This window comes from Callithrix jacchus, chromosome 8 (genome assembly GCF_049354715.1).
Source record: "Callithrix jacchus isolate 240 chromosome 8, calJac240_pri, whole genome shotgun sequence".
NCBI classification, from domain to species: Eukaryota; Metazoa; Chordata; class Mammalia; order Primates; family Cebidae; genus Callithrix; species Callithrix jacchus.
In genome coordinates, this window is record NC_133509.1 from 84,735,686 (window position 1) to 84,761,313 (window position 25,628).

General features: G+C 41.0%; 1 protein-coding gene and 1 pseudogene across 4 annotated transcripts in view; one reads left to right on the forward strand and one right to left on the reverse strand.

The window, feature by feature from the left end:
* SOS2 (SOS Ras/Rho guanine nucleotide exchange factor 2) overlaps positions 1 to 25,404 on the reverse strand; it is a 130,436-nt gene extending 105,032 nt beyond the window's left edge. For all 3 annotated transcript variants that reach the window (XR_013521197.1, XM_035260451.3, XM_035260450.3), the window contains exon 1: positions 24,726 to 25,404. Coding sequence is in view for 2 of the 3 variants with exons in the window: in XM_035260451.3 (XP_035116342.1) it covers positions 24,726 to 24,812 (87 nt within the window). In the remaining variant the exon portion in view is untranslated. The remainder of the gene's footprint in view (positions 1 to 24,725) is intronic.
* LOC118144937 (large ribosomal subunit protein eL31 pseudogene) lies at positions 3,355 to 3,819 on the forward strand (annotated as a pseudogene). Its single transcript, XR_013521198.1, has one exon. The product of XR_013521198.1 is annotated as a large ribosomal subunit protein eL31 pseudogene (transcript).
* Positions 25,405 to 25,628: the final 224 nt, after the last annotated feature.

The window sequence follows — 25,628 nt, forward strand, 5'->3', positions numbered from 1 at the left end:
CAAAAATCAATCCTAGCTGCATTTTAGGCCTAGTAAATAAATACACCCAAGAAAGCTCTGACAGTGTAAAACTAGATAATATCTGCATGATTTCAGAATTGAAAAGAACTTCTTACATAGGACACAAAAATTACTAGCTATGAAGGAATGAACTGATAAACTTTATATTAAACTTTAAAATTTACGTTCATCAAAAGACATCCTTTTTTTTTTTTTTTAATTGAGACGTTTCGCTCGTTACCCAGGCCGGAGTGCAATGGCGCGATCTCGGTTCACTGCAACCTCCGCCTCCTGGGTTCAGGCAATTCTCCTGCCTCAGCCTCCTGAGTAGCTGGGATTACAGGCACGTGCCACCATGCCCAGCTAATTTTCTGTATTTTTAGTAGAGACGGGGTTTCACCATGTTGACCAGGATGATCTCAATCTCTTGACCTCGTGATCCACCCGCCTTGGCCCCTCAAAGTGCTGGGATTACAGGCATGAGCCACCGCGCCCGGCCCAAAAGATATCTTTAAGAAAGTAAAAAGGCAAGTTATGGCATTGGAATAGATATATGTGGTACATATAACAAAAGGCTCATATCCAGAATATATGGAGAACTCCTAAAAGTTCAGTAAGAAAAAAAATGATAAAAATCCTCAGAGAAAAAAATGGGCAAAAAAAACCCTTTAAACTAGCACTTCATAAAAGAAGAAATTCAAATACCAATATATAGTTTAAAAGTGCTCTAGCTCTTTAGTAATCAGAAAAATGCAAATTAAACCACCATGAAAACTATCCACTCAACAGACAGCAAAACTAAAAATTCTGATAATGCCAAATGTTGGTAACTATGTGGAGCAATGGGAACTATCACACACTGCTACTGTAAAAATGTAAAATGTAAAATGGCTCAGTCACTTTCAAAAACTTTGCCATTAAGTACTAAAGTTCAAGATATGTATACTCCATGACTGAGTAATTCCACTATAGGATATATATATATATATATAGAGAGAGAGAGGATAGATTTACATATATTTCTTTAGAGCTATATGGTCCAATATAATAGACACTAGCCTCCTGTGGGTACTGAACACCTGAAATGTAGCTCCACTGAGTTGAAATGGGATGTTGGTGTAAAATACAAACCAGATTCAAAGATTTAGTATTAAAATAAGAAGTTGAATATCTCAATTTTTATGATACATGCTGAAATGATTAGATTTATTGGGTTAAATAAAACATATTATTAAAATCAACTTCATCTGTTTCTTCTTACTTTTCAATTGTGGCTATGATAATTTTCTTTTTCAAATTTTATTTTAGATTAAGGGGGTACATGTGCAGATTTTGTTACCTATGTATACTGTGTCATGCTGAGGTTTGGGTTACAAATGATCCCATCACCCAGGTACTGAGCACAGTACTCCCCCCTCCATTAGTCTCGGGTGTCTACTATTGACATTTTTATGTCCATGAGTACCCCATGTTTAGCTCTCACTTGTGAGAACATGCAGTATTTGGTTTCTTGGTTCCTGCATTAATTCACTTAGGAGGGAAATTTTTATTTTATTTTTTATATTAAAAAATTTTTTTTTTATTTTTGAGACAGGCTCTTGATGTGTTGCCCAGGCTGATTTTGAACTTCTGGGCTCAAGCGATCCTCCTGCCTTGGCCTCCCAAAGTGCTGGGATTACAGGCATGAGCCACCATGCCCAGCCTAGGAGGGAAAATTTTAAATTACATGTGTGGTTCACATTATATCTCCTCTAGATAGCACTGCTCTAGGGAAATGAGCACACGTGTTTACCAGAAGACATACGCTAGGAAAGCTCATAAATAACATTATTAGTAATACCTTCCAAAACTAGAAAAGAATTCAAATGTTCATCCAGCATGGGACACATAAATTGTGGCTTATTAACACAATAGAATATATATAGTCAAAAAAATGCAGTAACAATGACAGCTACATAAAATGTGGATGCATCTTGAAAATAATGTTGGCAGAAAGAAGCCAGATAAAAAGAATACATATGATGGGGTTCCATTCACAAAGTAAGACAAAATTAAATAAACATAAAAAATAAACAAAGTCAGAGAAAATTAAACAATGGTGCTGAGGGATACATGCTCAGATGGAAAAACTGTAAAGAAATAAAAACAGTGATTACCATAAAAGTGGTTTACCTTTCGGAGAGGTATTCTGAGAATAGTGCTGACAATGTGCTGTCTTCTAACCTGAGTGTTAAACATGTTGTATATTTATCCTTTACACGTTTTCTGATTATAAGTTACATTCCACCATAAATAAGGTTTTAAAAACCTTTTTTGAGAATCATCTAGCAAACAGAGGAAATTGATGGGAGAAATTATCAATAAAATAAGTCTAAAGGGCTTTTCTTGTGCCGTATCACTGAACGAAATTTAAATGTCAGGACATTGGAGACAAAGACAAAGAATATCCTACAAGTTTGGGAGGACAGGGAAGTGAGGAGGAACAGATTATACACAAAAAGTAAACATTAGCTCCAGACTTCAACAGTAATACTTAGAAGCTAGATGGCAATGATGGTTCATCCTGGAATCCAAGATACCAACAATATCTATCAAATGCCATGCCAAAATGACATTTTTTTTTTTCCTGAGACGTAGTTTCGTTGTCTCACCCTCGCTGGAGTGCAGCAGCATGATCTCAGCTCACTGCAACCTCCGTCTCCCGGGTTCAAGTGATTCTCCTGCCTTAGCCTCCCAAGTAGCTGGGACTACAGGTGCGAACGACCACACCAGGCTAAGTTTTTGTATTTTTAGTAGAGACAGGGTTTCACCATGTTAGCCAGGATGGTCTCAATCTCCCACCTTGTGATCAGCCTGCCTAGGCCTTCCAAAGTGCTGGGATTACAGGCATGAGCCACCACGCCCGGCCCACATTCTTAGATAAAATAAGGTCAAAAACTTTATCTCCTACGTAGTCTTTCTCATTAAGCTTCTGTCATTTGTACTACACTAAAACAACAGTATAAGTCAAGAAAGAAAAAATACAGAATAAAGGAAATAAAAGGATCAATAGAGAAGAAAGGCTAAAGGAATGCCCAGGATAAAATCAAAGGAAATTATAGGATGAGAGCTGTACAACAGAAACAAAGGTGACCAGTCCAGACTAATGCAGATCAGAAGGTTCTGGGAGAGACTGTCTTGAGAAAACAAACTTGACAGAGTATATGATGGAGCAAAAATCTTGATAGGATATTTAGAAAAATGGTAGAAAGTTTGAATTTGGTAATAAGTATACTGTATAGAAAAAAATACACAAAAACAAGATAATTGGTAACTCCAGTAAAAGCAATAAGTTAGAAAAGAAAAAGCAGGGCGCTTTCTTTCCGCCTCGGACCGGACAGAATGGCTCCCGCAAAGAAGGGTGGCGAGAAGAAAAAGGGCCGTTCTGCCATCAACGAGGTGGTGACCCAAGAATACACCATCAACATTCACAAGCGCATCCATGGAGTGGGCTTCAAGAAGCGTGCCCCTCGGGCACTCAAAGAGATTCGGAAGTTTGCTATGAAGGAGATGGGAACTCCAGATGTGCGCATTGATACCAGGCTCAACAAAGCTGTCTGGGCCAAAGGAATAAGGAATGTCCCATACCGAATCCGTGTGCGGTTGTCCAGAAAACGTATTGAGGATGAAGATTCACCAAATAAGCTCTATACTTTGGTTACCTATGTACCTGTTACCACTTTCAAAAATCTACAGACAGTCAATGTGGATGAGAACTAATCGCTGATCGTCAAATACATCAAATAAACTTTAAAAATTGAAAAAAAAAAAAAAGAAAAAGCAGATTAAATAGCATTTACAGGCCAGGTGCAGTGGTTCACACCTATGATCCCAGCACTTTGGGTGGCCAAGGTAGGGGTGGATCACTTGAGGCCAGGAGCTCAAGACCAGCCTGGGCAACAAAGTGAAATCCTGTCTCTACTAAAAATACAAAAAGTAGCTGGGCATGGTAGTGCATCCTTGTAGACGCAGCTACTGGTGAGGCTGAGGCAGGAGAATCGCTTGAACCCGGGAGGCGGTGGTTGCAGTGAGTGGAGATTGTGCAACTGCACTCTAGCCTGGGTGACAGAGTGAGACCTTGTCCCTCCCCCCCCAAAAAAATACCATTTACAGTCATAATCAAGCAAACTTTGAATATTAATCCAACTCAAATTAAGATATAACTATGAAGTGGGTGAAGTGACAGCAGAAGAGTGTGTGTGGTTGGAGGGGAAAGTATGTGCATATTAAAGAATATTAAATCCTTTATGCCACTGCACTCCAGCCTGGGCAACAGAGTCCCTGCCTTTAAAAAAGAAAGAGGCCAGGCGTGGTGGCTCAAGCCTGTAATCCCAGCACTTTGGGAGGCCAAGGCGGGTGGATCACGAGGGCAAGAGATCGAGACCATCCTGGTCAACATGGTGAAACCCGTCTCTACTAAAAATACAAAAAATTAGCTGGGCATGGTGGCACGTGCCTGTAATCCCAGCTACTCAGGAGGCTGAGGCAGGAGAATTGCCTGAACCCAGGAGGCGGAGGTTGCAGTGAGCCGAGATCGCGCCATTGCACTCCAGCCTGGGTAACAAGAGCGAAACTCCGTCTCAAAAAAAGAAAGAAAGAAAGAAAGCAGAATATTAAGTCCTTACCCTCCATGGTAGAAAGTCAACTAACATCCAAAACAGAAAAAAAAAAAAAAAAAAAAAAACAAGAAATAGCAATATAAGCACTTTTTCTTTCTTAGAAATCTAGGAGTAAATAAAACAACTTTCAATAGTTGAAGTGGTAGTCTCTAGGAAACAGAAAATTTTGTGTTTAAGGGAAAAGTAACACTATTTTTTTATAACAAGTCTTACAGAGCAAATTATCTTTTTATTTATATAAATAATTTTGACAAAATACAAACTAATTGATAAAGAAAAATAATTGTGAATTGGAGAATGGGAAAGTAGAACGACATAAAGACTCTAAAAAAGTCTGGATCCAAAAAGTCTAAGAGTAAGACCAGTAGAAATTCACACAGGACTGATACAAATAATAATAATAATGATAACAACAAGGCTTTCTAACGTATTTCTATGTTAGAAATATGTTTTAAACATATTTTCTAATAAATTCAAAACAGATTTTGGGGAAATAAATATTTCTTATGCCCTGCACTTCTTTAACACAGCCAAAGAGAACTTGATTACATTTTAGCCACACATTTCTAATAGATCAATTTTAAAAAGACACTTCTAGAAAAATAGACATTTAACTGGGCGTAGTAGGGTGCCTGTAGTCCCTGCTACTCTAGTAGCTGAGGTGGGAGGATTCCTTGAGCCTAGGAGTTTCAGGCTTCCAAACTTAATGAGACTCCATCTCTAAATAAATAAATATTTATATTGCAAGTGTGGCAGTGGACTTCATAAGGGCGTTTCTTTTTTTTCTGTTAAAGGTGGGGCCTACCTAAATTGCTCAGGCTGGTCTCCAACTCCTTGGCTCAAGCAATCCTTCTGCCTCAGGCCCCCCTCCCTGGAGCAAGATTATTTCTTATAACATCTTTCCATAAAAAGCCAAGGGCCCCATGCAGTGAAAGTGATTGTACATGAGAATTAAGATAATGTCTAACTGGGATGGATTTTTTTTCTGTGTTTATGATTTTGTTAAATAAGCTACAAAGCAATTTTAACATCAAGCATCAAAGTTTCTTATGCAAAACTTCTTAATTTCAAATATGAAAACAGTCATAAAAATACATACACAATGTTAAAATCTCACCCATAAATATTGTAATAGGACATAAAGAGAACAATGGAAGAGAACCATACTTTATACTTCTACAGAGACAGTAAACCTAAAATTATCACAACAAAGCCAATTTGCCTATCATTTTTTTGAAAGACTAGACAGAAAAAGAGCAATTAAGATAATTTCCACTCCTGAACAGTAGATTAACGAGTCAGACCTGTATTTTAGTTACACCATATTTTCAAACTGCCAGAAGGTATTTCCTTAAATATAATACTGCAAATAGGATAGTCTCATACTCTAAATCCATGTATGAACACACATAAAAGCACTTTTTTTTTTGAGACAGAGTTTCACTCTTGTTACCCAGGCTGGAGTGTAATGAAGCCATCCCAGCTCGTCACAAGCTCTGCCTCCAGGGTTCAAGCGATGCTCCTGCCTCAGCCTCCCGAGCAGCTGGGATTACAGGCATGTGCCACCACGCCCAGTTAATTTTTGTATTTTTAGTACAGTCGAGGTTTCTTCATGTTGGTCAGACTGGTCTCAAATCCTGACCTTGGATGATCTGCCTGCCTAGGCCTCCCAAAGTACTGGGATTACAGGCGTGAGCGACCGCACCCAGCCCACAAAAGCACTTTAGCTTTCTACACTTGACAAGTTATAGAAATGTTATTTCCTAATTTATATTTTTCAGTTTTCCATCTTCACATTTAAATTAAAAATCTTGCTAGTGTTCTTGTTCAGTAATTAACATTTGAGTTTTAGGTACAATGTGGAAATAAATCCTTCTGGATACAGTCTATGTGATATTTTCTTTTCCCAAATTCTTCATTCCATTGCCAAGACTTCCACAAGGATTCAAATATGTCAAACATCGATTAAGAATACTGACAATGTTTTCATTATGAAATGTTTTGAATTTTTGGTTTGTGTTTTGAGATAGAGTCTCATTCTTTTGTCCAGGCTGGAGTGTGGGGGCAGCTATCTTGGCTCACTGCAACCTCCGACTCCCGGATTCAGGAAATTCTCCTGCCTCAGCCTCCTGAGTAGATGGGACGACAGGTGTGTGCCACCACGTCCAGCTAATTTTTTGTATTTTCAGTAGAGACAGGGTTTCACCATGTTGGCCAAGCTGGTCTCGAACTCCTGACCTCAGGTGATCCATCCGCCTCGGTCCCCCAAAGTGCTGGGATTATAGGCATGAGTCACCACACCCAGCCCATTATGAAATATTAAAATTCAATTTAAAAAGAAAAAATGAATTTTATTTGAAGAATATATACTAAAACTACAAAATACTGCCAAATCATGGTGGCTCACACCTGTAATTCCAGCACTTTGGGAGGCCAAGCCAGGCAGATCACCTGAGGTCAGGAGCTCAAGACCAGCCTGGACAACCTGGTAAAACTCCGCCTCTACTAAAAGTACAAAAATTAGCCAGGCAGCTGCTCAGGAGGCTGAAACGGGAGAATCACTGGAACCCAAGAGGCAGAGGTTGAAGTGAGCTGAGATTGTGCCACTGCACTCCAGCCTGAGTGACAGAGTAAAACTCTGTCTCAAAAAAAATAAAATACAATAAAAATAAATAAATAAATATAAAAATACAATATACTGCTGATAGGAATTAAAGACTGAAATAAATCAAGAGATAAACTATGAGTCGGAAGACTTATATTGTTATGATGAGTCTTATGTCATATATTATAACATTGTTATGATGTCAATTCCTCCCAAATGATCTGCAGATGCAACACAATCTCCATAAAAATTCCAGCAAGCTTTTTTTGTAGAAATTGATACACTGATTTAAAAATTCTTATGGAAACACAAAGGTCCTGGAATAACTAAAACAACTCTATAAAAGAACAAAGTTGAAGGGCTAATACTATCTGATTTCAATGATTTCTATAAAGCCAAAACAGTATGGGACTGACATAAAGATAAGCAAAAAGATCAATGGAACAGAATAGAGAACTCAGAAATAAAGCCACACATATATAGACAACTGATTTTTTAATAAAAACATGAAGACCTTTAGCAAAGGAAAAAGGACAGCCTTTTCAATAAATGGAGACAGAACAATCAGATGTCCACATGCAAAAAAACAAACATACCATATACAGAAGTATCACATATTATATAAAATTATTCAATCAGCACAAGACAGGGTGAGTTTTTTTCTTAAAGAAAGAAAAAGTGATTCAAATGGGTCATAGATATAAATATAAAACTTACACTATAATATTTCTAGAACAGGCCAGGTGTGGTGGATCACATCTATAATCACAAAACTTTGGGAGGCCAAGTCCGAAGGATCACTTGAGGCCAGAAGTTTGAGACCAGCCTGGGCAACATAGTGAGTCCCTGTTTCTATTTTTGAAAATTAAAATAATAAATAAACATTTCCAGAAGAGAAATGTTTTGAAACCCTGGGTTAGGCAAAGATTTCTTAGATATGACACTAATGGCACAGTCCCTAAAAAAAAAAATTCATAAAAATTAAAAACTTTCGGTCTTCAAGAGCTAGCATAGGCCAGGTGCAGTGGCTTATGGCTGCAGTCCCAGCACTTACGGAGGCTGAGGCAAGAAGACCACTTGAGGCCAGGAGCTTAGCAAGACCCTATCTCTTAAAAAGAAAGAAAAAGATAAAAAGATAGTATTAAGAGAATGGGATATAATGAAACTTCCAAAAAAGGAGAAAAAAAAAAAGGCCAGGTGAGGTGGCTTACGCCTGTAATCCCAGAAGTTTGCGAAGTCAAGGTGGGTGGATTCCTTGAGGCCAAGAGTTTGAGACCAGCCTGGGCAACATGGCAAAACCCTGTCTCTACTAAAAATACAAAAATTAGCAGGAAGTGGTGGTAGGTACCTGTAATCCCAGCTACTTGGGAGGCTGAGGCAAAAGAACTGCTTGAACCTGGGAGGCAGAGGTTGAAGTGAGTTGAGATTGTGCCACTGCACTCTAGCCTGGGTGACCAAGTGAGAGAGTGAGAGAGTGAAAGTGAGAGAGAGTGAGAGAGAGAGAGAGAGAGAGAGAGAGAGAGAGAGAGAGAGCACGCACGCAAACAACTCAAAAAAATGGGCCAAAGATCTGAACAAACACTTCACCAGAGAAGATATATAGAAAGTAAATAAAAACATGAAAGATGTTCAACATCACTAATCACTAGGGAAATGCAAATTAAAACCACAAAGTACCATTACACTGACTGCTATTAGATGGCTGAAATTAAATTACCAAGTGTGGCAGGAGGAACTAGATCTCTTATATTGCTGGTGGGAACATAAAACTGTACAACCACTCTAGAAAACAGTTTGATAGTTTCTTAAATTGTTAAACATCTACCTACTAGCCGATCCAACTGCTGTTTGGTAATTACCAGCAATTTCCATTATTTGAATTGAAACATATGTCCATACAAAGATTTTTACACAAATATATAGCAGCTTTATTTAGCCAATATCTGAAAACCTAAATGTACATAAATAAGTGAATAGATAAACAAGCCACAGTATATCTAAAAAATGGAATACACTACTGAGCAATAAAAAGGAATACATTATTGACATATGCAACATAAAAGAATCTCAAAATAATTAGGCTGAGTGAAAGAAGCCAGACAGAAAAAAAAAAACAGTATTTACTGTATGAATCTAACAGTATTAACATAAAACTCTAGAAAATGCAATCAATAATGACAGAAAACAGATCAGTGATGGCTTGGGATGTCTCCTGAGAGTGGGGAGAAACAGGAGGGAGAATTATAGTCAGGAGGATATTTATGGGGCTGAAGGATATGCTCAGTAGCTTTATTGGGAATGGTTTCACTGTATCTATATAACATCACATTGTTGAAAACATCAAATTGTACATTGTAAATATATACACTGTAAATATATACTTCGTATCAATTATATCCCCAATAAAGTTTTAAAAAATAATTCTAAAATGTAATATTCTAAGGCAATATTTTTCTAATCAAAGTGCTTAATCAAGAATTGAAACCACAGTTGTATACTCTGAACTCATTAAGGTCAGGAACCACTTCTTGTTTGATTTCTGGGGGGAAGGGGAGAGGTGTGGAGACAGAATCTCACTCTGTCACCCAGGCTGGAGTGCAGTAGTGTCATCACAACTCACTGTTAAGCCTCGAACTCCTGGGCTGAAGTGATCAATCCACCTCAGCCTCCCTTGTGGATGGGACTCCAGGTGGGCACTACCATACCAGCTCCCATTTCTTATTTTTGGTCTCCTCCTCCTATTTCCCTACACCTACCTGTATTCTTAGTATACAGGTAATTCAGTGCCATGTCATTAAAAGAACATACCCAGCCAGGTGTGGTGGCACACCTGTAATCCCAACACTTTGTGAGGCCCAGGCGGGCAGATTGCCTGAACTCAGGAGTTTGAGACCAGACTAGCCAACATGGTAAAACCCCGTCTCTACTAAAAAACACAAAAAATTAGCTGGCTGTGGCAGGGTGCACCTGTAGTCCCAGCTACTCAGGACGTTGAGGCAGAATTGCAAGAACCTGGGAGGCAGAGGTTGTAGTGAGTGGAGATCACACCACTGCACTCCAACCTGGGCCACAGAGTGAGACTTGGTCTCAAAGAAAACAAAAACAAAAAACAAAAAAAACAGACCCTGCATAAAGAAAGCACTAGGCAAATACCCGTTAAATAGATTCACAGCAGCAAACAGGTCTCTTGGCCTCACTGAAATTATTTGGATACTGGAAAAGATTTTATTTTATTTTTTTTTTTTGAGACGGAGTTTCGCTCTTGTTACCCAGGCTGGAATGCAATGGCGCGATCTCGGCTCACCGCAACCTCCACCTCCTGGGTTCAGGCAATTCTCCTGCCTCAGCCTCCTGAGTAGCTGGGATTACAGGCACGTGCCACTATGCCCAGCTAATTTTTTGTATTCTTTTTAGTAGAGACGGGGTTTCACCACGTTGACCAGGATGATCTCGATCTCTTGACCTCGTGATCCACCCGCCTTGGCCTCCCAAAGTGCTGGGATTACAGGCTTGAGCCACCAAGCCCGGCCTGGAAAAGATTCTAAACTCCACTAAATTTGTTTTCATTTCATTGGATATGTATTTGGAGACTTAGTTCTCATACAACATTATAAATGAGGGAATTCCCATTCTATGTTTCTCTATTCCTCCCGCTGTCTACTAATACTTCTCAGAGTCCATGCTCTTAATTAGGTACCCTCAACAGGCTTTCAGAATGTAGCTTTATTTAAAATGCAAATAAGTGGCTAGGCACATGGCTCACACTTGTAATCCCAGCATTTTGGGAGACCAGGGCAGGTGGATCACCTGAGGTCAGGAGTTTGATACCAGCCTGGCCAACATCAAGAAACCCCATCTCTACTAAAAATACAAAAAATTAGCCAGGCATGGTGGCACATGCCTATAATTCCAGCTACTGGGGAGGTGGAGACAGGAGAATTGCTCGAACCCAGGAGGCGGAGGCTGCACTCCAGTCTGGGTGACAGAGTGAGACTGTCTCAAAAGAGAAAAAAATACAAATAAGTACTGGCCAAGAAACTATTTCTATTTAACTTCATATTAGGTGAGAGCTTACCATAATATAATCAAATACGTAAAAAAGACTATCAGCTGAAGCAAAAATTTTTGTCATCAAAATCTTTCTTAAATGGCATATGACCTAGAAGTACCTCCCCATAAAGGCAGGTCATTGCCTGTAAAGCCAAGACAGTAGAGGCTAGATAAAGGTTCCCAACTTATTCCAGTGGCAGAGCATTTGGTAATCAGTTTTCTTTGCAGAACATGAAATATTAAGACACATATTCTATCACAGCAGGGACAATGTTAGTAATGACTTTAAAACCTAAAATCAAAACTACAGGAACATGTTTGTAAGAGAAAAACAAAAAGTACTAAAACTCATTTTCCCTTTAATACTTCCATTATCAGCCAGGCACCGTGGCTCATGCCTGTAATCCCGGCACTTTGGGAACCCGAGGCAGGCGGATTGCCTGAGCTCAAGAGTTCAAGACCACCCTGGCTAACACAGTGAAATCCCGTCTCTACCAAAAATATAAAAAAATTAGCTGGGCATGGCAGCACGTGCCTGTAGTCCCAGCTATTTGGGAGGCTGAGGCAGGAGAATTGCAAGAACCCGGGAGGCTGAGGTGGTAGTGAGCCGAGATCAAGCCACTGCACTCCAACCTGGGTGACAGGGCGAGACTCTGTCTCAAAAAAAAAAAAACCTCCATTATCACTGGTTCACTTATTTTACAATTTTTCACTACTCACTAGCAAGTAAATTGAAGCAAACACCAAAGATTTTTTTTCTACTTTATGGAAGAAAAATAAAATTGAAAAAAAATTGCTTTTTTTTCCCCCTGTGAACTGGGAAAAGATCACTATTAAATTTGTTTCATTCACTTATGCTTAATAAGTCCCTGGGCCAAACACCCACATCTGTCAGGATTCTTCCTAAACAGCCACATGTACCCTTTCCTAAAGAAGATGTGCCTGACAAGGTGCCTGCACACAGTGAGTAAAGCAGGGTCTTCTTTTACACCTCTCCTCTCACAATTGCCCTCCCATTTTACTAAGAAAGGCAGAGATCTCCCACTTATCCTGAAATTCTCTATAGTATACATATGTTGCTCTGAAGTTCAATAAATAAATCCTAGAACACTAAACAAAGAGACAATTATAAATATTTTCATTTTAGTATCTTGCCGCTTCCATCCTCTAGCTGACTGTCAAAAAATATATCCTCCTAAGGGGACAAGCCCATGAAAAGAAAGAGAGAACAATCTTAGTTCTCAAAGAGCTTCTAGGTGGCTGTTAGGAGCTGAGGGTCTCAGTCCTGCAACTACAAGTTAATGAATTCTTCCAGTGATCACATGAGCCTGGAAAGAACCCGAGCCTCAAATGAGACTGCAGCCCCAGCCAAAACCCTGATTTCAGCCTTGTGAGACTGTGAGCAGAAATCCTAGCTGTGTCTAAACTTCTTACCTATATAAACTATGAGATAATAAATGGGTATTATTTTAAGCCACTGTGTGATAATTTATTACGTAGCAATAGAAAACTAATACAATGAGCCAGACCTGCAGCTCCAAGGTTTCAATGAAAATGTATTTAAAGAATGTGACTGGCTGGGCGCAGTGGCTCATGCCTGTAATCCCAGTGCTTTGGGAGGCCAAGGCAGGTGGATCACAAGGTCAGGAGTTTAAGACCAGCCTAGCCAAGATGATGAAACTCTGTCTCTACTAAAAATACAAAAATTAGCCACTCGGGAGGCTGAGGCAGGAGAATCACTTGAACCCAGGGGGCAGAGGTTATACTGAGCCAACATCATGCCATTGCACTCCAGCCTGGGCGACAGAGTGAGACTCCATCTCAAAAAAAAAAAAAAAATGTGACAAGATAAAAGGCATTTTATCAATAAATATTATCTCAGCTAAGATGTACTGATCAATACTTTACTATCCCATCTTACTTTTCTTTTTTTTTTTTTTTTTTTTTGAGACAGAGTTTTGCACTTGTTACCCAGGCTGGAGTGCAATGGTGCGATCTCGGCTCATGGCAACCTCTGCCTCCTGGGTTCAGGCAATTCTCCTGCCTCAGCCTCCTGAGTAGCTGGGATTACAGGCACGCGCCACCATGCCCAGCTAATTTTTTGTATATTTTTTAGTAGAGATGGGGTTTCACCATGTTGACCAGGATGGTCTCGATCTCCTAACCTCGTGATCCACCCGCCTCCGCCTCCCAAAGTGCTAGGATTACAGGCTTGAGCCACCGCGCCCGGCCCATCCCATCTTTCTTGGATATACTGTATTAAACAAAGTTCTCTAAAGCCAGGTAAATTATTTTCCAGGTCCAGTGTTTTCCAACATTTTGCTTTAAACAAAATTCAGGAGAATCCAACTGAGTTGCTGGCTGATATATCATAAAAAATCATTTTTGTAAGGCCAAGTCCTGTGGTTCATGCCTGCAACCCCAGCACTTTGGGAGGCCGAGGAGGTCGGACCACCTGAGGTCAGGAGTTGGAGACCAGCCTGACCAACATGGAGAAACCCCTTGTTCTCCTGAGGCAGGAGAATTGCTTGAACCTGGGAGGCAGAGCTTGCAGTGAGTTGAGATCATGCCATTGCATTCTAGCCTGAGCAACAAGTGTGAAACTGTCTCAAAAACAAAAATCATTTTTGAGAGTAGATTCACTATATAAACTGAAAATATATATATAACTTGAAAGAAGTTTAAAAATTAGGTTTCATTACTTTAAATTTTTCCTCTACTTATGTTAACAAGGGCTCTCAGGGCTTACATCTATAAAAATGAAATATAGGAACAGAATTGATGCTGAACCCTGATTCATTCCAGCAAGACCCTGTCTCATTCTAGTAATAAGTAATACTCACCTGTGAAATGTGAAGTAACTTTAAAACAATGCAGACAGTTGCACAGATGTTATTGAAATATGCATATTCAATAAAGCTTTATGGTTATCCATTATTTTTCAAAATTCATGTACGTTTCTTTGATCAACTGTGTCCTATTTACAATCCAACTAAAGGTCTGGGACGGTGGCTCATTCTTTTAAGCCCAGCAATTTGGGAGGCCAAGGCAGGAGCCCAGGAGATCATTTGAGCCCAGGAGATCAAGACTAGCCCTGATCAGTCTTGGCAACATAGTGAGACCCCATCCCTACAAATTTTTTTTTTTTTTTTGAGACGGAGTTTCGCTGTTGTTACCCAGACTGGAGTACAATGGCATGATCTCAGCTCACCGCAACCTCCGCCTTCTGGGTTCAAGCAATTCTCCTGCCTCAGCCTCCCGAGTAGCTGGGACTATAGATGTGCACCACCATGCCCAGCTAATTTTTGTATTTTTAGTAGAGATGGGGTTTCACCTTGTTGACCAGGATGGTCTCGATCTCTTGACCTCGTGATCCACCCACCTCGGCCTCCCAAAGTGCTGGGATTATAGGCGTGAGCCACCGCGTCCAGAAAAAAATTTTTTTTAATTAGCTAATTGTGGTAACATGTGCCTGCAGTGCAGGCTACTCAGGAGGCTGCAGTGGGAGGATCACTTGAGCCTGGGAGGTTGAAGCTACAGTGAGTCATGATCATGCCACTGGACTCCAGCCTGGGTGACAGAATGAGGCTTATAGTAATAATAATTCCGTTTAAAAGACAGGTTTCAAAGCTTTATGGTCATAGGGAAAATATTTTTAAATTCAGGATATAGACTTTTTTGTTGTAGAGAAGTATAAATGCAAAAGTGGGATCAGAGACTTTTAAATCTAAAAATATTATATTAGAATTAGGCAGGGGAATGAAAAAAGTTCACAGAGAAAAAAACGATAATGTAAACTTTCCAACTTTTAAAGGCACACTTTTCATATATATTTTTGGAATATGATGGTGGATATCAATTTATTTTGGTATTCAGCACATTTAAAAGACTGATGGAACTGTTTTTCTTTAAAACATCAGTATTTATAACATATGAAATTACATCTATTGCAACTATTTAAATGTAAGATGAAAATTTCTAGATGTCAACATAAAAATGTACAAGTTTTTCAAAATTCTTTTGGGGATACAGCAAAAAAAGTTAGAAAACTCCTAATTTAGGATAAAGAATCAAGTAGATTCAGCGATGAATAGATGCTAGCCTGGCATGAGAAAGAAGGGAAAAATAATTCCTAGGTTTCTAGCTTGAGGACTGGATTTACCATTTATATTAGAAATACAGTGGCTGGGCGCAGTGGCTCAAGCCTGTAACCCAGCCCTTTGAAAGGCCGAGGCAGGTGGATCACGAGGTCAAGAGATCGAGACCATCCTGGTCAACATGGTGAAACCCTGTCTCTACTAAAAATACAAAAAATTAGCTGGGCATGGTGGCACGTGCCTGTAATCCCAGCTACTCAGGAGGCTGAGGCAGGAGAATTGCCTGAACCCAGGAGGCGGAGGTTGCGGTGAGCTGAGATTGCGCCATTGCACTCTAGCCTGGGTAATAAGAGCGAAACTCCGTCTCAAAAAAAAAAAAAAGAAAAGAAAAACAGGGTTTTGCTGGCCACGGTGGCTCACGCCTATAATCCCAGCACTTTGGGGGGCCGAGGCAGGTGGATCACGAGGTCAAGAGATCGAGACCATCCTGGTCAACAAGGTGAAACCCCGTCTCTACTAAAAATACAAAAATTAGCTGGGCATGGTAGTGCGTGCCTGTAGTCCCAGCTACTTGGGAGGCTGAGGCAGGAGAATTGCTTGAACCCAGGAGGTGGAGGTTGTGGTGAGCCGAGATCATGCCATTGCACTCCAGTCTGGATAACAACAGTGAAACTCTGTATCAAAAAAAAAAAAAAAAAAAGAAAGAAATACAGGGTTTTATTTTTTCTTTCTTTTTTTTTTTTTTTTTAAATTAAGATGGGGTTTCACCATGATGGCCAGGCTGGTCTTGAACTCCTGACCTCAGGTGATCCACCCACCTCGGCCTCCCAAAGTGCTAGGATTACAGGCGTGAGCCACAGCGCCCGGCCTAGAGATACAAGATTATGGGAGAAAACAACAAGCTTGGTTTGGGTTATACTCTAAAATTGATGAGTGACTGTCCAGGAAGCAGGAGGAGGTAGCAGTTTTAGAAAGGCTGCAGAGAAGATCTCTCCTACAAAATGATGTTTGACTACAGGACCTAAGGGAGTTTAAAAGGACCAGCCACGTGATTATCTGAGGGAAGGGTGTTTCGGGCAGAAAATTCAGAAGTACAAAAGTCGACTAAAACATGTCTATGTTATAGAAACAAGCAAACCAGTATCAGGCAGAAGCAGAACAAATAAGGGACAGTATTAAAGAGGTCAGAGAGGTAAAAGTGGGAGGTAGGGTAGCCCCAGACTGCAAAGAGCCTAGTAAGCCATTGGGAGGACTTTGACTTTTATTCTGAGAAGCACTGAGAGGGTTTTGAACAAAGGAGTGAAATGATCTCACTTATCTCTATTGTGTTGGGGGAAAAAAAAACTTAAATAGGGCAAGAGTAGATGAGCAGAGACCAGTTAAAAAGATATTTCAATATTCCAGGAGATTGGTGATGATGACTTGGTTCCACGAGGTAAGTCAAAAAGTATAAAACGGTGACTAAATATAGTTCTAGTCTGAAGTAGAGCTAAAAGGATGTGCTGACAAATTAGATATGTGGTATGAAAAAAAAAGACAATATTCAAGAATAACTTAAGATTTTTAGTTTGAGCAACTGGAAGGATGGAGTAGCCATTTATTAATATGTGAACCACTACAAAAGGAACAAGTTTGTGGGGGAAGAAAAGGAGTTCAGTATTGAGATGCCTCAGAAAAGGTTGAGATGCCTGTGTGGAAGTACCAAGTAAAAAGTTGGCGGGGTGTGATGGTTCATACCTGTAACTCAAACACCTTGGGAGGCTGAGGCAGGAGGAACGCTTGAGCCCAGGTGCTGGAGACCAGTTTGTGCAACACAGTGAGACCCTGTCTCTACAAAAAGTGTTTTAAAAATTAGCTGGGTGTGGTAGCACACTCCTGTAGTCCCAGCTATCTGGGGACAGGTAGGGGCGTGCGGGCTCAGTTGGGAGGATCATTTGAGCCTAGGAGGTTAAGGCTGTAGTGACCTATGATCTTCACACTGCACCCCAGCCTGGGTGACAGAGTGAGACCTTCTTTCAAAGAAAAAGTTGAACATCCATGTTTAAGAAAGAGGTCTGAGCCAGCAATATAAATTTGGTAATTATCAGATATAGACAATACATAAAGCAATGAGGCAGGATGGGATCTCCAAGGGAGTGCAGGCACGGTGGCTTATGCCTGTAATCCCAGCACTTGGGGAGGCTGAGGCAGGTGGATCACAAGATCAGGAGTTTGAGGCCAGCCTAGCCAACTCTACTAAAATACAAATAATAATAATAATAATAGCTAGATGTGGAAGCACATGCCTATAATCCCAGCTATTTGGGAGGATGAGGCAGAAGAACTGCTTGAATCCAGGAGGTGAAGGTTGCACTGAGCCAAGATCGCACCACTGTACTCCAGCCTGGGTGACAAAGCAAGACTCTGTCTCAGAAACACACACACACACACAAATGGGCTCTGGGAAGGTCAGAAGGATGTGGTCAGGAAGATGAGGAAAACTCAAGGAAAGGGGATTTAGAAGGAATATTCAGAAAAAAAAAAAAACCTGAAAGTTTGACGTTCTTCTGGAAGCCAAATGAAGAAAGGATTCCAAAAGAAAGAGATCAACTGTCAAATGCTGCTAATAGGTCAGTTAAGAAAGAATTACAAGGGCCGGGCACAGTGGCTCATGCCTGTAATCCCAGCACTTTGGGAGGCCAAGGCGGGTGGATCATGAAGTCAAGAGATCAAGACCATCCTAGTCAACATGGTGAAATCCCATCTCTACTAAAAATACAAAAAATTAGCTGGGCATGGTGGCGTGTGCCTGTAATCCCAGCTACTCAGGAGGCTGAGGCGGGAGAATTGCCTGGAACCCAGGAGGCGGAGGTTACGGTGAGCCAAGATCACGCCATTGCACTCCAGCCTGGGTAACAAGAGCGAAACTCAGTCTCAAAAAAAAAAAAAAAGAATTACAATATGCTTTGTATGTAAGAAGTAGTGTTTCACAGGCAAGTACCTCACTCCTGTAATCCTGGAAATTTGGGAGGCCAAGGCTGGAGGATCACTTGAGTCCAGGAATTTGAGACCAGCCTGGGGGACATACCAAGACACTGTCTCCATTTGAAAAAAATAAATAAATAAGAGAATTAACTGGGTACAGTGGCACATGCCTGTAGTCTTAGCTACTTGGGAGGTTGAAGTGGGAGGATCATTTGAGCCCAGGAGTTGGAAGCTGCAGTAAGGCTCTGATCATGCCACTATACTCCAACCTGGGTAGCAGAGCAAAACCCTGTCAAAAAAAAAAAAAGAGAGAGAAAAAGAAAGAGTGCTTGAGTTTACAAAATGACTTAAAGAAGAAAAAAACTGGAGTACAGAAAAATGTAGAAGAGTTAATACCAGCCCTCATATCTAGATCTTGATGTTATTTTCATTTATTTGCTTCACTTCTACATGTTAAAATGTGACGTGTGTAATACTTTATACAGTTGAAAAAACTTTGTACTATCATATATTTTATGTAAAAGAAGAAAAGAATTTTTTTATAGACATGGGGTCTCACTATGTTGTCCAGGCTGGTCTTGAATTCCTAGCCTCAAGCGATCCTCCCATCTCAGCCTCCCAAAGTGCTAGGATTACAGGCATGAGCCACTGCACCCAGCCCATGGAAGTAAAGAGTTTTAGATTAATTTTTAACAATGAGCTCATGCTAAATCCAACAGTTACATTAAAATTCCTTTCTAATTCAAATATGCTGGATATAACCAAACAACTGTTCCCTTGAAAGAGATTTCATGGTTAATATAAAAGACATATACTTGATTTATTTGAAGTGGTAACACAGGTAATTCTTTGAATACTCAGCATAAAACCCTTTAATGGAATATTATTGCTCCAAATATACCATACCAAAGTTACACTGAAAATAGAAGTCTACTAAATCATGGCTGACAAGGAGCCAAGTACAGCAAGTTAAAGTACATTCCTACTGCTCATCTAGTTCTGGCTGAACTTTTCAGGTCAGTTTGGGTCATTATTAGTTTGGAATAATTCCAAATGACTCCTTCAAGTTCTACTGTTATATTCAGTGGCTTTAGGAAATCCAGAACAGGCCTCATGTCACAAAAATCACAAGCTCTCTTATTAGTTTTTGACTTTGGCTTGAAGTAATCTTTTCAAAAAGTAATTCTGATCAAGTTTATCTAATTACTTTACTATGTAAATGAGAACCCAACAGGACTTCCTGTTCTCAGGTAGAGACCTTAACTCAGTGTACATACAGTCTACCATACTAGCTTCATCTACTTATTCTCCTTGTGCTTTAAAACAAGTCATTAAATTCAGAATCTGAGACCTATTCAAAACAAATAAATAAATCATATTCTTACTTTCCCCTTAGCCACAAGTCCTTTTTTTCCCTTTGTTTTGTTAATTCCTACTGATCTTTCAGATAATTGTTTAGTTCCTTATTGTCTTTCTGCCACAGTCATTTAGAGCCCAAGCTTTATGACGGCAAGGGCTCTGCTACATCTTCCGTATGTCTTCGGCCAGGCGAGGTAGTTCACACCTGTAATCACAGCACTTCAGGAGGCCAAACTGGGAGAATCGCTTGAGCCCAGGAGTTCAAGACCAGCTGGCACAGTAAATTAATATATTTGAATATATCATCCGGAAAGAAGCACAAACGTTGCTTTCTTAAAGGCTTCTTTGACTCTTGTATATCAATGACACCAATTAGATTTTCTCAGATCACCCTATACTTTTGTGGGCCTCAGGAAAGATCCAGTGCTATCTTCTAAAACACCTCTCAAGAGACATTGGTACAAAGGCAGAAACACTAGGATCTCAGTAGAATTTCACAAAACCATTTTTAAATCAAATCCCCTACCGTTCTTTTTCCTTGCCCTAGACTGCTATTAATTAACCCAGACATTCTCTCTCACACCTCTTGCCTTTTAGATATCTAAGAGCAAATTGTCATTGGGTGGAGAAGTCGATATTTAACCTGAATCTAACTGGACTCAGGAACAAAGTAATTCAACCAATTCTTTCTAGCTTTCTCTGGCATTTATAACTACAGCTGGCAAGACAACAGCTATATTCTTTTCTACGGCTAGGCTGGTGAAAAACACCTTACAGAAAAGACATTCACAAAAGAAACTATCAGGGACTGTAAAATTTGATAAAATGATTTTGAGGCCTATTTCCCATATGAAGAATGCTGATCTATCTCAGCATACAATCAAATAGCATATGCATATAGTACCAAGGCATTTCAAAGATACAGGTAATAAGCTGCATTTACAAATATATATACCATGCTCTTTTTTTCTCCAAGTAACACGATAGCTTCAATGATCTTGGGGAGAAGTGGTGAAGGCAATTATGTTCTTGGCTCTTTTAGGGAAGATACATAATTTAGCAGTAATGTTAACAATTCATGTATTATACATTAGTAGTGTCATTTCATTCTGCTTTATAGCTCTTGGTTTTTAAATGCCCTAGGTGAGGTTCTGTTTTAAAAGTTAAATAACAAACAAAAGGCTAAAGAACACCACATTTCTATTTCCAAAATTATTTTTCAATAAATTTACTTTTCCATCTCTGTGTTTTTCTTTTTTTGAGACAGAGTCTTGCTCTGTCGCCCAGGCTGGAGTGCAGTGCAGTGGCACGATCTTGGCTCACTCAAACCTCCACCTCCCGGGTTCAAGCAATTCTCCTGCCTCAGCCTCCCAAGTAGCCGGGATCATAGGCAGGCACCATCACACTTGGGTAATTTTTGTATTTTTAGAGAAGGGCTTTTGCCATGTTGGCCAGGCTGATCTCAAACTCCTGACCTCAGATGGTCTGCCCACCTCAGCCTCCCCAAGAGCTGGGATTATAGGCGTGAGCCACCTCACTCAATCCCATCTCTGTGTTTCTATGTAATGCAATGAATACTTGATATTGCTTTTTAAAAAATCCCTTGTGTTTTCAATGTTGAATATATATACAATATATATATATATCCAGTTTTCATAAAAATTAGCCAAAACTGGAAAATTAGCAAAAGAGAATACTGGGTGTATTTCAGTGCAGTGCTATGCTTGAATCTTTTATTAATTTCTATTGACTGAGCTATTCTACACATCTATAAGATTAGGTTACAGATTTTCGGCAGACAAAGATACAAGTAATTTTTAGCCAGAGGAAAAGACAACCCAAAGCCTACTATTTTATGTTTCTTGTAGGATATTAACTAATTCTTTATGTTACCCAGCAGTCTAATCTAATACTCCCTTATTAAATTGTCCAAAATACCTACCTCCTCAAATTTTCATATTAAGTGACTTTAACATCTTACTAGTTCCCTCATTAAGTAATTAGCTCAACCAAAATCACTGATACATGTTCATTTATATTTGCATGGAAGTCATGACTTAACCTTTCTGAAAATTGTATTTTAACAGTTTTGGAGGTCCCACCAAGATGTCCAAGTGGACTAAACTGACAGAGCCAAGTAAACTACATTGCTCCTTTCACAGACACACAGAACGCTGTGTGTTTCCAGAACGCTGAGCTCAGAACTGCTATCTCATTTACATAAATTGAAATAAAATTCTCAATTTTTAGAATTTTTGGTTTAGATGGTATACACCTTTGGAAGGACCTTTATTTTATCTTTGTGTTCTTACAACCCAGCATCATGTCAAGTACCTAAAATGTGTATAATAATGGTTAGGTGAATTAATGAAGCCAGAATACACCACATGTACAAGGCAACACCAACTGAAGGAGAGAGAGATTCCAATCAAATCCTAGTAATCTTGGCCAGGCGCGGTGGCTCAAGCCTGTAATCCCAGCACTTTGGGAGGCCAAGGCAGGTGGATCACGAGGTCAAGAGATCAAGACCATCCTGGTCAACACGGTGAAACCCCGTCTCTACTAAAAATACAAAAAATTAGCTGGGCATGGTGGCGTGTGCCTGTAATCCCAACTACTCAGGAGGCTGAGGCAGGAGAATTGCCTGAACCCAGGAGGCGGAGGTTGTGGTGAGCCGAGATCGCGCCATTGCACTCCAGCCTGGGTAACAAGAAAGAAACTCTGTCTCAAAAAAAAAAAAAAAAAAATCCTAGTAGTCTTTGTAACTATCTAGTCAGCAAGAGGAATAAAGTTCTAGATGCTCTGAATGCGAAGACAGAGACTCCCCCAAAATGGTAGAAATTCTCATTGTACAAAGACAAGGTGGTTGACACATACCAGAATTTAAAACTTCCTGCAAAGAAAGAGCTAACCTTTAGCTCCCTAAGGGCTACAATTCTTAGCAGGCACTACAGACCTACAAGTTGCAAAGTCCCAAATATCGCAAAAGTAGACATAATCTTAATTACTTTCACCAAAATTTTTCCAAAAATATTTTTGAAAATTTCCATAGGAATGTACTTCAATTCTATCCTAACTGTAAGTTAATAAATAGAAAATGCTTTCTGAATTCACCTCAAAAGACCAAATTTTCTTAGATATATTTATTTCATAATCAAGAACATACCAGAACTGTGGAACATAACATAGTATCTACAAGGTACCTCAGTTCCAGGAAAACAAGCACATGTATAAATGCAAAGTAATAGCGCCAAAGCAATGGACTAGGATTGGATGCTAATCTTGGCTTTGTCTCCAGGCTAACTTGAAAAAAAAAAAATCTTGGTCTGGCTCAAGGTTGCTGATGTCTATAATCCCAACAGTTTGGGAGGAGAGATAAGAGGATTGCTTGAGGCCAGAAGTTCAAGACCAGCCTGGACAACATAGCGTGATCCTTTCTCTATTTAAAGAAAAAAAAAAATCTGTTTCTGGACATAAAGAATTATTAGAATCAAAGTTACATATTGAACAAGTTATGCAACACACCTTCAAATACTATTTGCTACCAGAAAGTTATAAATGGTACATACCTGCATCACACTGCCAACAATATAGACCTCCTTTATCAGGTACTGTTTGGTAAAAGGGCTAATTACTCTCTACACATTTCCCCCTTTGCTTTTAATTCAGGCCAGAGTTCATTATCACCACTCTGCATATCATTCATTTCTTTCCCTCTCCTTATAGAATTGGGCTGCACAAGGAAGTAAGGTCAATTTAATACTTTACCACTTGGTATACCAATGGAATGATAACTGTCTAGCTGTCACGAGTCATCTCTGCCAGGTTCTTTAAAAAGATATGACTTGGTGTTTGCCCTGAGGAAAGCAATACCTCCTCGTAAGAATTATGAAAATAATGGAAAATCTTCAACTCTCAATGCATGAGGAAAATGTCTTTACCTTTAAGATACACAACTTCCTTTCATTTATAGAAATTTAATGAGGATATATTTTCCAAGTGTAGTCTTTAAATTAATCTTTATTTTTTCTTTATTATTTTAAAATGTATTCTTGGTTATTTTGCACAAAAGGCAGAAGGGACTAAGTCTGAATCAAAGGCAAAGAAAGCCTCTGCTCGGCAGGCAAATAGCTGATCACACACCAATTTACAGTCTTTAAATGCCTTGATCTTACAAAATGATTGATTATAAAAATGATCGTATTGTTACTACTTAAATTCACAGAGGAAGACAGCCACCATCTACAGGACAGATGCACCCTAGGAATGCATCCAAACATAAAAAACTGATTTGCAAGAGTTGGCCCTTTTTTGTTCCTTAAAATGATTTCAAGTCCTAAACCGCAATTTGGTAGTGAAGACACTGACCAAATTTTCTAAGGGTAGTCTCTTGTAAACAGGTAAGACACCTTTTGCAGGAAGTGGGAAGGCACTTTACATTTACCTCGAGAACTGTAAAATGAATAAGAATATTATGACTCACTGACATTTCACACATGTGAAACATTCATATTACCAAAAAACCATTGCCTCATAAGTGGATACCCTTGACAAGCAAACTGCCTAGGGGAAACACTCCCGAAGAACTTAATTAAAAGTAATTACTCGGCCTGAAAATGTGCTTTTGTTTTAGAAACTGTCTAAATACCAGCGGCACTTTCTCTTGCCCGATTCCAGCCACAAATTGGAGGACAACAAATTGGTCAACGGCGGAAGTTGCCTGACGAAATGACTGCAACATGAAATCCAGTTTTATGATCATAACAAAACCTTCCTTCCGGGACCAGGCAAAAAAAAAAAAAAAAAAAACTTGAAAAACGTCCTTCAAAATGCAACAGGCAATTGTGAGCCCCCCATCGCCAGCCAACGAGAAACGGCTCGGCCCCAGGGACTCCAGCCCTGTGGGAGGGACGAGCTGCTCCCCGTTAGAAGCTCGGGGAGACCGCGGGCCCGGCACCCCACCCTCCGGCCGTCCCGGCCCCCAGCACTGACCTTCCTCAGGGCCGAGACCAACAGTCCCCGCCATTTCGGACTGTTCTCCTCGCTGAAGAACTCGTAAGGCTGCGGCGCCTGCTGCATGGCCCCGGCGACAGCGCCTCCGCATCGGGGGCAGCCCGCGGACCCGGCCGGTGGCCTGACAGGCAGGGCGCGGGCCGCCAAGCCTCGCCGGCGGCCGCCGCCTCCCGCCCGGGCCGCGGCTACGGCCGAGGCGGCTCGGAGGCGGCGCCGGCGGGCGGGCGGAGACCCTGGGGTCGGCTTCCTCCGCCGGGGCGGCCCTCGCCTCCCGCAGTGCCCGCAGAGGAAGCGCCGTGACCCGCGAGCCCGGGCGACCCCCGGCGGCGACCTCCTTTCCCGGCGGCGCTGGCCAGCTTCTGGGGCGGCTCCTCCTCCTTTGTCTGGGTTCGCGGCCCGGCGGGGGTACAGCTGGCCCAGCCCCACCCCGACTCCCGCTACGGCCTCGGAGGGCGCTGAGCAGCGGCGGCTGCGGCGGCTCGTCTCCTCATCGCCTTCCCCCCGCCCTCCGAGCCGACAGCGCCACCCGCTCGGCCCGCTCGAGTCACCTCCACAGGGCTCTGGGGACCGACCCGGAATGCGCGTCGGGCGAGCGAGCCTTACTATGGCGCGCACACCGCCGGCAGCCGCTGCCGCCCCTTCAGCAGCCGCACAGAGTGTCTTGGGGCAGCTACCGAGCTCCGGGTCCCAGCAGCCAAGGCTCGGCCCGCCCCCTCGGCCAGGCGCTCATTTTCCCGAGTAGCCGGAGAGGCCCCACATGGAGCATGCGCGCCGCGAAGCGAGCAGAGGCGCCAGCCAGCCCGGCGCGGGGGTGCGGGGCCTGGGGCTCCAGAGGAGTCCGCGTCTCTCGGGATTGTGCGAGGGGCCGCTCCAGACTCTTCA